This window comes from Limulus polyphemus, unplaced genomic scaffold (genome assembly GCF_000517525.1).
Source record: "Limulus polyphemus unplaced genomic scaffold, Limulus_polyphemus-2.1.2 Scaffold2525, whole genome shotgun sequence".
Lineage (NCBI taxonomy): Eukaryota > Metazoa > Arthropoda > Merostomata > Xiphosura > Limulidae > Limulus > Limulus polyphemus.
Genome location: NW_013668135.1, coordinates 19,780 through 36,846, shown reverse-complemented (window position 1 = coordinate 36,846; position 17,067 = coordinate 19,780). Strand labels below are relative to the sequence as shown.

The following is a 17,067-nucleotide window of genomic DNA, read 5'->3' as shown; positions in this document are numbered from 1 at the left end:
TATCTGTGACTACGTAGACTAAAAGCTGTGATCCTCTTGTTATTGTTTAGTTGAAGTATGGTGATCTGCAAATGCAGGTGGCACCTGATACTGGTCCTTTCTAGGAGAGGATAACATTATAGGACTTTTAAATTCAAAATTATCTTATTACATGATCATAAGTGTTTTGAAAAAAGGTAATTTTTAGTTTTGAACAGTATTAGTAAAACAAAGGAAACAAGCTACTTCACAGCTGGTTATCAGTCACACTCTGAAGAAAGTTAATCAGTTGTTACCAGAAGTAACCCCTAAACACAGTAGTTCATTGCTACTAAAGTAGCAAAGCTTCCTTTGGAACCATAAACCAGAAAATTCAAACATTTTACACTAGATGTATAAATGGGCTTTGGAAAATTGTGTTTACAAGCTGCTTCCAATGCTTATATCTGAATAAATGCAATAGTTCATTGCTACTAAAGTAAGAACCCCCCTTTGGAACCATAGTCAAGCATCTTTGACACACTTCTCCAAAGCCCATTTACAGATCTGATGAAAATGTTTGAATTATCTGATTTATTGTCTCAAAGAATGTTTAGTAGCAATAAATTGTTGTGTTTATTTGGCTATAAGCTTTAGAAGGAGCTTGTAAACACACTTTTCTAAAGCCCATTTATACATCCTTTGGAACTGTAAATCAGAAAATTCATACATTTTTAGATGTGAAAATGGGCTTTGGAAAAGTGTGTTAATAGCTGTATACAATGTGACAGTATCATTGGATATGTCTACTTAAGTGTCTCTAAAAAATGGACAAATTTGTTATTCTTTTGCCAATATTAGAACATTTTGTTTCTAAGGGATCTCTGGTGATTTGAGGTTAAAGCTATAATTATTAGATAAAAAACTTGAAAAGTAGAGATATAAGGCAAAATTCTATATTGCTGACACAACTATACCATGAGGAAATACCATCTTCTTATAAAGTTGATGGCAATAAAATATGTTTACATTAAAGTAAAGACTAGTCATTCATCCGAGTCAATATGTCAGTTCCTCTGAAAGATGCAATTACAAATGAAAATTCATCGGGTTCCATTCTAAGATATTCCTATGGATGTCTGTATTTTTGAGCTGTTCAAACAGGTATGTTGTCTATACATAGTTGATAGACTTTACAAAAACATCTAAATAATAAGGGGGGAATAAAGAAAACTTCACCTTACCACATTGCGCAAAATTTTCCTGCATTTGAATTTGCACTGAAGAACAGTAGTCTGTAACCAGGTCTATCACGTACAATGGCATTAGAAGTAGAAGGTACCATAAGGCATGGACACTTATCCCTGTGTTGTTACAATATATCATGATCACCTTTATGTTGTTACTGTACATCATGACCACCCTGTGTTGTTATCATGCATCACAATCCCTCCTGTGTTGTTATCTTACATCATGATCACCCCTATGTTGTTACCATACATCATGATCATCCCCATGTAGAAGCTCTTGTGGCATAAAAATTATTGTTTGCTGTTAGATGGATAATTATTTAATGATATTAAAATTACACTTTTGAAAATGATATTGTTTTCATCTTATCAGTTACATTGATTTTAATATTCATATTCTAGGAAAAAATTCCAATGTTAGAGAGGAGATTAGAAGAGCTCTGTCCAAATGGATCTGTGCCTTTAGGTCAGCATCAGAAAATGGTAAAAGATTTACAAGAACAAAAAGATGGCCTCGAGAGAGAGTTAGAAGTATGTTCTGGCTTGTGACTATATATGCAGGGCCTTTATAGTACAGGGCCTGCTGTAGTACTTACTTCAGTCTTTAATAATTGTTGTTGTAAATACTTCAGTTTCTAAAACCTGCTGTTGTATTTACTTAGTACATAAAATCTACTCTTGTACTTACTTCAGTCCATAAAATCTACTCTTGTATTTACTTCAGTCCATAAAATCTACTCTTGTACTTACTTCAGTCCATAAAATCTACTCTTGTATTTACTTCAGTCCATAAGATCTACTCTTATATTTACTTCAGTCCATAAAATCTACTCTTGTAGTTACTTCAGTCCATAAAATCTACTCTTGTATTTACTTCAGTCCATAAAATCTACTCTTGTATTTACTTCAGTCCATAAAATCTACTCTTGTATTTACTTCACTCCATAAGATCTACTCTTGTATTTACTTCAGTCCATAAACTATCTCTTGTATTTACTTCACTCCATAAAATCTACTCTTGTACTTACTTCACTCCATAAAATCTACTCTTGTACTTACTTCACTCCATAAAATCTACTCTTGTACTTACTTCACTCCATAAAATCTACTCTTGTATTTACTTCAGTCCATAAAATCTACTCTTATATTTACTTCACTCCATAAAATCTACTCTTGTAGTTACTTCAGTCCATAAAATATACTCTTGTATTTACTTCAGTCCATAAAATCTACTCTTGTACTTACTTCACTCCATAAAATCTACTCTTGTATTTACTTCAGTCTCTAAAATCTTTATAACAAAGGATATGATGAGGAGTTTAAGCTTTGGATGAATATGATCAGAATTTTAGATACATCTTGGACTACAAACATAATTATCTGGGATTTTGGAGAAGCTTTGAATGGTCAGAGATTCACTAGAGTATTTTAACAATCTTTTTGGGGACTAAATAGCTTCACTACTATAGTGTAGTTTTTCTTTAGAAATGTTTTGTTAAATCCTATTGTTTTTAAAGTTAATTTTACCCTTGTGAAGGCTTTTTTGCATTGTTAGATTATTATACTGATTCATTGTTTAGCTAAATCTCCTCAGGTGGCTGAATCTTTGAGTTATTATTATTGAATCATTGGCTAAAAATACTTTTAACAGCTGATGATTTAGTTTATTCTAATCATGATACATTCTAATTTCTATTGTAGTGATATATTACATCAAATAATTGGTAAACAGGATTCTTCTCTAATGTTTAAGAATTATCACTGCTCATGCTCTTGTATTCATACAGGAACATCTTTCAAATTCTCTTTGGAGTTTTGGATTCTCATTTCTTTATTTGTAAGATACCTATAGTTTCTAGGATAGAGCTTTTAACTTATCATTCGTAACAAAAGTTTCAATTTTGGGTTATTTTTTTCTTATTATCAAGTGTAAGTCTGATCATGACCAACCCTAAAGAATTTATTACCTATTGAAGTAAAAAAAAACAAGAGCTAAGTTTGAAGTTAAACACACTTTCTTGAAAAGACAAGCTATTAGAGTAAAAAGATAAAAAAGAAAAAAATATTCGATTTATTACTGTGATATGTTGTTCTGACTGGAACTTTATATGAGAAACTTGAAAGAAAAGAAAACAATTATTGATTTAATGTTATAACTTCATCACTTGTATTCTGAGACATGTCAGTTCCAGTAAGAAATTTTAAAAGTTCTTACATGACAGATAAGAAATCATTGCTTTGTTAAAAGTCTCACACAAAAGGAAATACGTAAATTGTCGAAAAAGTAGAAAACAAGATACATAAATGATTTTGCAATTTTAGTTTTAGAAGCAAAACTTGTACCTCAATCCTTCTTCACAAAAATAGCACAGTACTTTTTAAAAATGATGATACTTCATTAAATGGTATATACAAAATATTTTATCAGACAAAGAACTAAATAAGACACTAATTTATCCATTTGTTCTTGTTTCCTAGGAATTAAAAGATAGGTTACAGTATGTATGTCACAGTGAAGAACAGCTTACTGAAATGAATCAGCAGTTAAAAAATCAGATGTCTCAAATGTTGATAGACCATGATGAAGACAAACAAGAAGCTGTAATGAGGTACGATTCTTTAGTTATTTTACTTATGTTCTCCTAGCTGTTGGTTTTCGAGAAAATTTTTGACTCTAGATATGACCTGGAGGTAAAAATTGTAATTCTGGGGTTGAGTCTGGACACCTGTTGGTGGTAAAGGTAATTTTCATACAGTATATTATCTCTGCTCAAACAAGTAGCTATTCTCATTCAGTGCTACCCTCTATATGCAAAAAAAGTTTTTTGCATGCCACAAGCCTTGAATTCCCACGTACCTTACAATCGACTGATTCAGATGTGTCTTGCATGCAAATCATCATGTGACTCCTTCTATTCGATTCTACTGAACTATCACTTCCCGTTTGGTAGTACTCTTGTTGTAACATTTAGTTTGTGCTCTCTTCAAGTGTTTTTCTTATTTCTGTATCTTTGTATCAATTTCTCTCAACAAGTTTACTCTTGATTATATAATAGTGACATTTGTGACTTGTTGAGTTATTCCAAAGTGGAATTATTTTATATTTCTTTCTTCCAACAGTTTTATTTGGTTATTCATTTTGAATTCTATATTCTAAGTAACCACTTCGAAGGTTATATGACCTATCAGCACATTTACACAAGCTTCAATTGATGGTATTCCAAGGGGAAATTATTGACTTTACTTCATTGGGAGATTGATCAACAAATGAGCTGACCTTCATCAGGCCTCTTCTCGAGTTTGGGAGACCACACATTTTGAAATACAGGCTGTCAACTTTGGAAACATAAAAGGTTGTACTGTTTTGGTTTTTGAATACCTTTATTATCAGTATTATTATTTTTGGTTATTTGGATTCCACAATATAAGTTTTGTTAGATTGGTCAATACTGATAGTTAAGTTCAGGTTGGAAATTAGGCTTAGTTGTATTCTTTGTCATATACCATTCGCTTAGGCTTACCATGGGTCTTTGTTATTTTAGGACTACCTGTAATTCATCTTATTGGTATATCAATCATTAGTTTAGCTATTTTGTTTTTCTTCCATACATCACATCTCATACATGTTATTGTTAATACACACTTACTTAATTTTACAAAATAACATCTATTTCATTTTCGTTAATATTTATTTTTTATACTTCGTCATATTAACTTGGTTTGTGTAGAACCCTTGAGCCAGGGTCCACAGAAACTTCTCCCAATATTGTACATACTTGTTGTTAGGTTATAGTTTTTAATTTAGTGCTTAGTGATATACTTTGTCCTCCACTGTTTGATTAGGCTTAACAAGTGTCTGTTATTTTTGGTTTACCTGTAGTTCTACTTACGGGTTAATCAGTAATTAAGTTCAAGATCTTGTTTTTTTAAACACATGATATCTAATACATATGTTCATTTCACTACTCAATTTCTTAACATTTACAAGATATCGACTATTTCATTTTCGCCATTCTTTATAATTTATACTTTTACTATTCATTTCGTTTAATTTATAATTTCTACTTCTTACCATTAATTTCATTTGTGAGGGTCTCTGGGGGCCAGGGTTCACCCTATCTGCTCCCAGTATTGCTTGCCTTCCTCCAAAAATAACTGAACCCATTTCGGACAACCTAGATTTTGTCATGGATTGCCTTCCCAGGCCTCTACTGCAGAATCTGCTAGGCCTATCTAGTTTGTTTTTTTTAGACATGTTTCACAGTATATTCCCCTTCTCCTGACATTGTTTCATGCTGATCATTTTTGTTTCTCTTTTGAGAGTGTGTACTTGCAAGCCTCGCACTACATAGGCTATGATTCTTTTTTGCCTTAGCTTACCATCAGGCAGATTTTTTTCTTGATTATATATCATTCAATTTTTTTGTTAATCTTATCCATTTTATCCCCTGCTTAGTTTTTCAGTTTCGTATTACCCTACTGACTCTCCTACAGGTAATTTTTACCTTCAACCTCCTTTTTTTAGGTATTCCACTTATATTTTTGGATTTTTGTGGGATATCTCCTCCTTCTTCCATCCATATTGGGGTGTTTGCCTTTTTCAGTTATTGCTCTCCATACGTGTCTTCTTTGCTTCTGGGATCTTCTAGGGTGGGACATTTGTTTACCATCCACTGCTAATAGGGACTTCCAGTCAGTTCTTTTTCTCCACTGCTCCGTTTTTTTGGCTACTTCTGTATATTTAATGTCACATGGGGTATCTATGATGCTATATTAAAATTTTTGTTGGGTTGCTCTTTTGTTTCATTGTCATCTTATTCATTTTACATGTGTGGCACCTTCCTGTCCTTTACCTATCCTACCTGCAGGTTTCTCCATTTGTTGTGTATGATTGATGCTCATTGAAGTTCTGGAGTGATCAATTCCACCCTAATCACTTCTTCAGCCTTCACCATTCTAATATGTATTCTTTGATCACATTTGGGTGGGGTATTTCTGCAGGACTGAGAATGCCCACAGTACATGCTCTTATTTTCCATTTCTTAGGATGCTATATTAGGTTTTTTCACCACATGATTTGGTAACTGTTTCATGCCCTGCCCCATGGATTGTTTTGGTTTTGTATGTCTTTTTGTTGGGTGGTCACCGTCTTACCCAACTCCTACATTTTGGGGGATTTTTGCAACACCATTAATTGGATGTTTAGCTTCTGTTAGCTTCTTCCAAACATGGGTAGTCTTAACATACTCGGCTACTCCTTCCACAGTCAGCTTGGGTACTTGGATTTTCCAGTTGGTTAAGTTTTCCCTGTTCCATACCTCACATTTTAGTCTCTTTGGGGAGTGTATTTTTAAACACCCCTCCATCTGTATGATCCATTTTCCTCCTCAGATGCATTCAGTGGAGTTTTCTTTTATTCAAACCATTACAGTTCACTATCCTACTGTTAGCAAGGTTCTAATGCATTGGGGGATTTGGTTTGTATGCGAGCACTTCTCCCTTTTGGTCTACCATGTGTGATCTTTTCAGGAGATACTTCATGACCCATGGTCTTCTGCTAGGGTTGCTTTGGATTTTTCTCTTAACTTTTATCCTTCCCTCTTTGACTATATGTATTGGTGGTTGAACATATCCCCCTTAACCTCAGGTTTACTACTTCCTTACCCTACTTCTGGATTGTTTCTTTACCCTGAATCTCATCTCTAAAGTTGGCATGGTTCGATCAGTAGGAGGCTCAGGACAAAGGTCTACACATGGTTCGAATCCCCATCCAACCATTGTTCTGTTCCTTTTGGATGTGCTCCTCCAAATTTCTACCCATGTCTGTAACGCCTCTTTCAACACTGGGTGAAGAGTATACCTAGTACAGAAGTGGTGCGTTCTCCCACACATGATCCTCTACTGCGAAAATCTACTCTTTTAGGGTGTCCTCTGGATGCTTTCAAAAGATGCTTCTTTCTTTCCATCGCACTGGTCCCTCCACCTATTCAGTGTGGGATTCTAGCTATTTATGTGAGTGGAGATAATATACCAAATCGGAAGTTATAAGTTTCCTATACTGAAAATATATTTTTGATATGTGCTTACCTCCTCTCACACTTCACACCTTTCTTCCCCCACTGAAAACTGGTGCTTTCATTTTCTGCCAAAACTTGAAGTGAAAGTTCGGTAGAATCAAATAGAGGGAGACGTGTCAGGAGAGTGTGTTGCGCTCATATTGGTGGAGGGTTGTTGCATGATGATTTGCATGTGAGACACATTTGAATCAATCGATTGTAAGGAATGTAGGAGCTCAAGGCTTGTGGCATGCAAACAGTTATTTTGCATATAGAGGACAGCACTGAACAAGAATAGCTATTTATGTGAGAAGAGGTAAGTACCTATTGGAAATATATTTTCAATATAGGAAAATTATAACTCCTGGGGTTGACTGGACACCTGTTGATGGTAAAGGTAATTCTGGGATTGCCACTTGGTGGAAAGATAATTCTGTGTTTGACCCTGTACACCTTTTGGGGGGTAAAGTTGATGATTCTGGGGTTTCTTCTGGCCACCACTTGGTGCTAAAAATGATAATGCTTTGAATTTTATCTCTAACCATCAGATATATGTTTATAAAACTTAAATATTCTCATGGCTGTTTGTCAAGTTGACTTTCTGTTCTTATTGTTTCTTCAATGGGAACAATAGATACTGCTACATATCTGCCCTGTCTTTAGGCAGCATTTTATACCTATTATTGGTGTGATAACTTGTTCTTCTATTTATCACTGTGGTGTGGAAATTTTGCCATTTCAGACTACTGCATAGTTTTTAAATTTCATTAATAAAACATGGATAGGTGTATTTGAAACTTCTCCTGCACTTTCATGCTCCCTTCTCTCCAAATTTCCTCCATTAATTTTGGTTTGGAAATAAATTGTCATGTTCGATTCTTTTCTCAGTTTGACTAACATGCTTTATCGAATATTTCTTTTTTTTAAAAACCTGTTACATTTTTTCTTTTTTTATTTCATCCAACACATTTTTAATTCCCAGTCCTGTTCTGTCATTTTTCTGTGATGTACTTCCATTTTTTTCTTATTGTAATCTGCATCCTTTTTTTTCACCATTATGGAAGGTTCAATTTCTCATCTCAGCTGTGTGATAATTTTGTTTCCACTGTTATTAACAAATAATAACTTGCTAAAGTTCCTCTTCATACAAGAATTATACCATGCTAAAAATAAAATTGAAACCCTATCTATCATTCAATTTACCATTTGTCACTAAGTTACACTGGTTTTGAGGAAATCTTTTTTCAAGATATATTTTACTCACACAAGATTTTCTTAAACATTTCAAAACACCGTACATATAAGGATTCTAACAATTGAGATCTGAGGTAGTCCCGTTTTCAGGTACTCTTTGACTACAAAACCTTAAATATACATGGGATAGAATGTATCTCATACTTATCACTAAGATACAATGTATTTTTAAAGGTTATCATATAATCTAACATAATGTTTTGGGACCTATTCGTTCATCTCGGCTGTCCCATCCTCTAAACTAAACTAAAGCTATTGATAAATAAATTTCAATAAAATCTTAAAACCAGCCCTTATTATTCATCTACTTATCAAGCCTTTTCTTAAACTCACTTAACTTTACTGCCTCTACAGCATCAGAAGGCAACTCATTCCAAAGGCCGACCACCCTGTTAGAAAAATAAAACTGTCTTAGCTGAAGATGACTCCTATTCTGCTAAAGTTTATATTTGTGTCCCTTAGTCCTACTATTCTCATTATTAAGTATGAAAAAGGATGATGCATCAACACTATCAATTCCCTTTACAATCTTAAACACCTCAATCACATCCCCCTAACTCTTCTGTTTTTTTCAAGAGAAAACAATGTTAGAGATTTCAGCCTCACCTCGTATGACAACCCCTTTATCACAGGCACCATTCTAATAACCCTTCTCTGAACCCTTTCCAACAATTCAATATCCTTCCTAAGGTAAGGAGCCCAAGACTGAACACAATATTACAAATGTGTTCTAACCAGTGACCTATACAATGAAATTATAACCTCTTCAGACTTGTATTCAATATTTCTGTAGATACAACCTAAAATCCTATTTGCCCTATCACTAGCAACAGCACACTGCTTAGATGGCTTAAGAGACTGATCAACCATTACACCAAGAACCCTTTCTTTCATGATACTTTTAAGGTTATTCCCATACAAGTTATACTTATAATTCAAATTATGATAACCCACATGCATTATTTTGCATTTATTATAATTAAAACCATTAGCCATGTATTTGCCCAACTCACTAAATGATCTAAATCCTTTTGTAAATCCTCTTCACAGCTAGCACCACCCAAGACCTTAATATCTTTTGCAAATTTAAGTAATTTATTGATCATTCCTTCATCTATGTCATTGATGTATATCAAAAAGAGTGAAGGTACTAAGACTGAGCTCTGATAAGATTATAAGATTAATCCAGTTTGACTGAACTCCATTTGCAACAACCCTCTGCTTTCTTTCATCCAGCCACTCTTATATCCAATTTGCTAACTTATCTCCCACATCTAATTAGAAATTTTTTTACAAGTCTTTTATATGGCACCTTGTCAAATGCTTTCTGAAAATCTAGATACACCAAATCTACACCCTTATCCTCATCTACAAAAGCAGTAACCTTGTCAAAGAATTTCAAAAGATTTGCAAGACAAGATTTTCACTTAGTGAAACCATGTTGACTATCCAATAAAATTATGAACCTTTTTAAGTGGCTTTGCAAAGCATCTTTTTTCAGACTTTCCAAAACTTTTCCCACAACTGATGTAAGAATATTGGCTAATAATTTTTAAACATTTGAATAATACTGGCTTTTTAAAATCTAACTAATGTAGGTTGCTTAACTGATTCGCTATACCTTTATAGATTTTGTAGGGACATTTGTTTCTGTGGAACCTACACTGAAAAACATAGGCCAAACTTGTTAAGTGTATTTAGAAAGAATATATTCATAGAACATTAATGATTTAATAAAATAAATAATTGAATTCAGCAAAATGGTTGCTGTGACTTGACTTCACGTAGCTGACAGTTAGTTGTTGAAAAAACAACAACAGTGCAACTGTATGTTCATGAATAATGAAAGTCTATATCTATATTTCTTGTGCCATCTGGTATAGATAAAATATTTGTACTGAATTATCATACTTCCTTTTTATAAAAGTATAATTACTTGCAGGATCAAGAGACAAAAAAGCTAGCTTCAGAAAAGAAAATCCATATCCCAAGCTCTTTTAGGAAGTGGAATTTCCTTCATCAGGGATATATGGCATATAAAATATGATAATCAGTTATATGGCTATTGTGTTGGAAAATTATATACATAGATTCTTGTAAGCCATTTTTCAAAAACTATTCTTTTTCTTTGTTTCCCATCACATATACATACATACACATGCAATACTGTTTCACAGTTTAGGTCTTATTCTTAGAAATGCATGATGTCTCACTTTGGTGCAATGTCCACATCTTGTTAGATGTGTTTACAAGGTCATGTACCATTTAGCCCTGATGGATGAAAATCTACTTTCCAAAAACACTTGGGTTATATGCTTTCCAACTTGCCTGATTTTCCCTGTATTATTTGTATTGTATAGGTGTTTTGATGCAGTATATTTCTTAGAAACCACGATTTAAAAGTTTTAGTAACTTAAACTCATTTTCTTAGGTGCAGAGATGAATATTCTCAAAGGCATCATGACTCTGTACAAAAATTGGAACAACAACTGATAAAGATGGCTGAAAATGAGAAGGAAAAATTACAGCAAGAATATGAAGGAAAAATAAAAGAATTAACGTAAGTTTTTGAGTACATATGAGTATTGTATAATGGTTAGAGTTAGTTTGAAATTTTTGTTTCACAATTACTGAAATGATGGTGCAGTGCATTTTGTCTTTTATTTTTAATGCAATTTAAGCTTGCAAAAGGAAGAAGTTTTTATGATTAAGCCAATTTGAAATTAATTTATGTAAGAGAAAGAAGAAGAATAAAAAGTAGCCACAGTCAGGCATGTCATTTCATCATTTTAAAAATTCCAAAAGAGTCTACAAATGTCTTGAAAAACTTACATTATTTTTTGATAGATAATTTAGGCAGAGTATCCATATTTAGTTGACTGTGAAATGGGTGGCAACTGCTCATTAGAGAAATACTTGTAGAAATATGTTGATGACAATACAATCTACTTATGTAGCTCGAGTGTAGAAAAATGATGTTTTGAAAGTCTTCTGGCTTTCATCTTCAGGTCAGTTTGTGCAAGCTACTGCCAGCCATATGTAGTGTCCAAGTGGATTGAGGTTGATGTACCTTGATTGGTTGTTTGTTTCTGGGCCTGATTGTTGGAGTGACTGAGTGTGGACTTTTGCATTCTATCTTGCATCTTTTTTTTGTGATGTGGTTTTGTTGGGGTGTTTGTTAAATGCTGGCATCTTGAGCTGATGCAGCTCTTTAGCAGTCATCTCTGTTCCTGTTGGTTTCTTGTCTTTGGGACCAGGGATCCCCACCATGTTTCTCATGAGATACAGCCTAATGGTGTCACCTGTCAACCCCTCTTTTCCTTCTCTTCTTCTTAATATCCATGGTTTGCAGTTCTTAGAGGGTTTGGTGCTGTGGAAGCACTGCTCTCCTGCTTTGTTCACGGATGGAATCCCTTTGCTGGAGCCTACTGAGTTCTTCAGGGTATTTCTCAGGGTCTTTTTCGTGTTCTTCTGTTTTCAACTTCATCTGTTTCAAATGTCATTTGATAATCCCTCAACCCCACTCTGAGGTTTTTCTCCCATCTTTTTTGTCATTTCCATAAAGGTGAGAGGTTGTTGGCCAGATGTCAATGTGTCTCACTTGACACTTTTGTCTTTCCTTGGTTTCAATGGGTGGTTTTCTTATTCTCCTTTGGATACTCTCCCTGGTTTTGGATGATCAAGTTTATGGTCTCAAACACTTTCCACACACACACACTTGTCTGCCTGCCTTTTGCTTCCTTTGGATTGTCCACAGTGGCCAAATATTTTTTCATTGGGTCCAGTGGGTTTTTACTTGGAGGCTATCTTCATGAGACCTATTGTTCCACTACTCTATGGACATTTGTTATCTACTTGCTTCTTCCATTGTGGTTTTCTCTGTTGTGACCTATCTTCTCCATTGGAAGTTATCTTGTTTGGGTTGTCTAATCCAGCTCTCCAATTCAGTATCATCTCTCAACTTTTTTCATTGTGGTATGGAGTTTTTTATTCTAAGGCTATCATATCTCCTTCATTTCCTACATGACTGTTTTGTGGAATCTCTCTCTTTCCTTGAGTCACTCGTTCCTCTTGGATGAGTCCATAAAAGTGTCCCCTTTAGTGGTTTTTGACCCATCAATGTAGGTTTCTCCATAGATCCACTGTTTTCTTTTCACCTATTGCATTTATGGTGGCTCACTCAATTCCACATGACCTTGGACATCTGTCTTCCATAACCTTACCCAGACTTCCATCTGTTTGGAAACATGAGAAGTTAATCTGTGGCTCCTTCTGCTGGGTGAGCATAGCACAAGTAGCACTTTGTGTTGACTTTGCCCTTGATGACAACCAATCCTAAGGGCATACCTTTTCACTGCTCATGTTCTGGTAAAGTGCAGTTCAGGGTACCTGATCCATTGGAAAGAAGAGCTGGGGTGTAGTACAGGACATCTTCACTATATTATGAACAATGGCTTTCCTGATGGTTGGATCCAACCAGATGAGTCTTGGGTTTGCTTTGTAACACAGGTCTTGGATGCACCTCATTTTTTGGTGTTTATGTCACATAAGCATTTCTCATATACAGAAGGATCTGACTTGTAACTGTACCCACATTATACATTCATGTTCAGTTGCCCAGCTGTGAAATAATGGCCACTTGAGCTGTTTTACATTTCTGCCTACCTTAGCACCTCCTTTCCTAACAACAAATGCTTCAGTAACATTGCCTGAGATGCATGCAGTCTTCCACTAAGTACTGCTCCACTGGAGTACCACCCTGCCTTATGGATGTCACACTTTTTTTGACACTGTTTTCTGAAAGGAACTCATACTTGTAATTTATTTCTCTACACTGTTGTGTAGCATTTCTGAAAGTGATATTTTTCTTACCTGAAAAGGTATTTCAGAGAGATACTATCTCTCTCCACCACCTCCTTCCCATTTCCAGTTCATTTAGCTTGCTTAGTTAAGAATGGGTATAAGTTCAACTGCTAGTGCTTCTACTGATTATGGTGCATAGAGGATGCATAGCCTATAGGGCTATAGTCTAATGATGATTACATCATAGGCTGGTGCAATACATCTTAAAATGAGTGGAAGTGAGAACTATATTCAAGGCAGTGCATGCAAGATAGAATATTTTTGTTGATGCAGAGAGATGACAATCTACGTGAAATACATTTGAAGGTAAGGAAAATGTTAACTTTTGAACTTGTTTCCTGGCCACACTGAAATGATAACATTTCATACATGTATATAACATAATAATAAGCTAAGAGGAAAGTGTTTTAACATATTTCTAATCTTTAATTCCTGTTCTGTCTTTGAGTGATGTTAGCATTACTTCCTTCATTTACAACCAAAACATCGTATGCCTATTTTTCTAAGTTAAATTAAAACAATTGAATAGCTCAAATGGTAAGTTTGGATTGGTTCATTAGAAAATTTCCTGATTTTAGAAGTATCCTAAGGAATGCTGAAAAATAATTTATTCAGACAGTTAAAATGAGATTGAGGTAAAGGAAACAATAAACAACATATTTCACCTGATATAAGGTCAAAAGTATATATATATGAAATAAAATATTCATTTTTTATTGTATTGGTGGCTAAAAAATTTCCTTTGTAGCAGGGCTAATTGACATAACTGTTTTAAACTATGCTCATCAAGTACATGTATGTACAAGTTCTGTTCTATTTTTATTTTATTTTATCAGTAATCACATCCGAGATCTTGCCACAGCACTGGATGATGTTAAAAATCTCTATGTGAAAGTGTGTCATGAAAAAGAGTTTGTGGAAAACCAAGTTCTTGATCTACAAGAGAAGCTCCAGAAAGCTAACCAAGAAAAAGGATTTTCTGAAGATAGTCAACCAAATGAAAAGTGGAAAGTCATGCTTCAAAATGGTAAATTATCTTGAAATAGATAAGTTTGTGGTTCAGAACAGAATATTCTTGTAAGGTAGATAAGTTTGTGCTTCAGAATGGTCCATTCTTGTGAAGTAGGTAAGTTCATGCTTCAGAATGGCACAATCATGTGAAGTAGATAAGTTCATGCTTCAGATTAGTACATACTTGTGAAGTAGTTAAGTTCATGCTTCAGATTAGTACGTTCTTGTGAAGTAGATAAGTTCATGCTTCAGATTAGTACATACTTGTGAAGTAGTTAAGTTCATGCTTCAGATTAGTACATTCTTGTGAAGTAGATAAGTTCATGCTTCGGATTGATACATACTTGTAAAGTAGATAAGTTCATGCTTCAGATTAGTACATACTTGTGAAGTAGTTAAGTTCATGCTTCAGATTAGTACATACTTGTGAAGTAGTTAAGTTCATGCTTCAGATTAGTACATTCTTGTGAAGTAGATAAGTTCATGCTTCAGATAAGTACATACTTGTGAAGTAGGTAAGTTCATGCTTCAGATTAGTACATTCTTGTGAAGTAGATAAGTTCATGCTTCAGATTAGTACATACTTGTGAAGTAGGTAAGTTCATGCTTCAGATTGATACATACTTGTAAAGTAGATAAGTCCATGCTTCAGAATTGTACATTCTTTTAAAGTAGATAGAAGCATTAACAGTTATTAATAAACTTGTTTCAGTCAATTCTTTTTTTTTTTACACAACTGTGAGATACTTTGTAGGGGTAGATTCGGATTTCTCATGTTTATTTTGTAATTTGCTCTTTTCTTATTATTCATTAATTTTTCTGTGACAAATAAACACAAGATTGATAATTTTTTTTCAGTGTTATTTCTTCATACTGCTGATGAGATTGTTTCAGTCACTTGATTATAAAACTATTTCATATTAAAATACAAAACTTTGAGAAGGTGATTTTGTTGTGAAATAAAGTTGATTTGATAGATTGTGTGGCCATAATATATCATATGTTTATATCTTTATTAGCAAAAGAAGAATGGTTGAAAGAAGCTGAAAAAGTATACACAAAAAGATTAGAAACAGAGTTAGCTAAATCAGAGGAAAAGTGGAATGGAGAATATAAAGAAACCTGGCAGAGAATCAAGATAGAAGAGGTGAACTTGGAGGTTTTATTGTTTTTGTTAATGCTATTTTGTGCAGGAAAAGGGTTAAGATTGAATGCTTATTGGGGATGCTTAAGTCTATCACAATTATTGTGACAAAAAACAATTTAAGTTTTTGAATACATATTAATTTACAGTAGTGTGCATGAAGCAGAACTAAATTACAAAATGGTGAAAAATAAAATAAATCTTTAATGTATGAATCGCACTAAGTTCCACTTTCTACTGTTACTACTTTCCTATAAGTTCACAGTTGGATGTTTTCTGTGCTGTAGTGTTGTGAGGATTCAAAACACCTTGGGTACGTAAGAGGGTCAAAAATAACTTCCAAGTGATACTGTTTGCAAGCTGTGTGAGAGAGGTCATTAATTTTAAAATACAATTAATTGACTATATTTTAAAATGTATTATTATTTACAATGTAAAATGGACCACATTAATCTGATCATTGGTTATTTATTCTTATATCTTTTTGTTCCTTTTATCTACATTTAATGAGAATATTTTGTTTTAAGTTGATTGCATGTGGTTTTATACGTACTAAATGACCCTTGGTTTTATCAAGCCAACTTAGTCTGAAGCCTCGACATAAAGTTTCATGAACACTTAGATTCTTGAGTTCATGAAGCTAACTCAACTATAAAGTGATTCTTGAGTAAAGAAGCTATCTCAACTTTAAAGTGATTCATGGGTTTATGAAGCTAACTTAAGTCTAAAGCCTAGAAATAAAGTTTCATTAACACTTAGATTTTTTGAGTTTATGAAGCTAACTCAAAATTAAAGTGATTCAAAAGCTTTGAAGCCAACTCATATTTATAGCTTGAACATGAACACTTGAGTATTTACCATTTGAGTTTTCTCTGAATAATTGATTTAATTTGTTTTTGAGAAAAGTATTATACTTATTTTTTTAACTATTCAATGTTATCTTTAAAATCTACAATGAAACACGTACAATTTTCTAAAATACTTAGTCTTGATGTTTGAATAAACCATATGCTTCAAGTATACAGTTTTCTTTATTGAAAACATAATATCTTAAATTGATATCTATAGATGCTTGATTATTTAACATAAATGAAAGACACTTGCAATGAGACATATTTTAGCTTTTGATAAAATTCACATGATTCCTTCAGGAAGAAGTAGCTCTAAGAAAGAAGCTAGAAGAAGAACTGCACATGCAATATGAGCAGGAGAAGCAGAAAGCAGTAGAGGAGGTTCAGCTGGAATATGAAACAAAATGGACACACTGTAAATATAATTTACAACATCTTTATGAAGCTAGGGTAGAAGAAATTGTGCATCAGAATGCTAAGTTCTTAACAGGAAAAGTTGCAGAAATACAAGCTGAGATGGAAAAAAAACAGGTAAATTTTATATGTTAAGAAGAATTCAAGCAGTTTATGGTCCTTCTAATCCATAAAGGTTCACAAATGACATTATTTTATTTAAAGCATGTTTAACCTTAAATAACCTACTCATTTATATACCACTCACTACTATTGGAATGTAAATG

General features: G+C 33.7%; 1 protein-coding gene across 2 annotated transcripts in view; it reads left to right on the top strand.

Moving 5' to 3' along the window:
• Positions 1 to 17,067, top strand: part of LOC106467196 (centrosomal protein of 152 kDa-like) — a 68,839-nt gene that overhangs the window by 44,020 nt on the left and 7,752 nt on the right. For both annotated transcript variants that reach the window (XM_022395324.1, XM_022395325.1), the window contains 6 exons: positions 1,611 to 1,739; positions 3,687 to 3,817; positions 10,950 to 11,078; positions 14,218 to 14,408; positions 15,412 to 15,539; positions 16,688 to 16,918. In XM_022395324.1, coding sequence (XP_022251032.1) covers positions 1,611 to 1,739; positions 3,687 to 3,817; positions 10,950 to 11,078; positions 14,218 to 14,408; positions 15,412 to 15,539; positions 16,688 to 16,918 — 939 coding nt within the window. The remainder of the gene's footprint in view (positions 1 to 1,610; positions 1,740 to 3,686; positions 3,818 to 10,949; positions 11,079 to 14,217; positions 14,409 to 15,411; positions 15,540 to 16,687; positions 16,919 to 17,067) is intronic.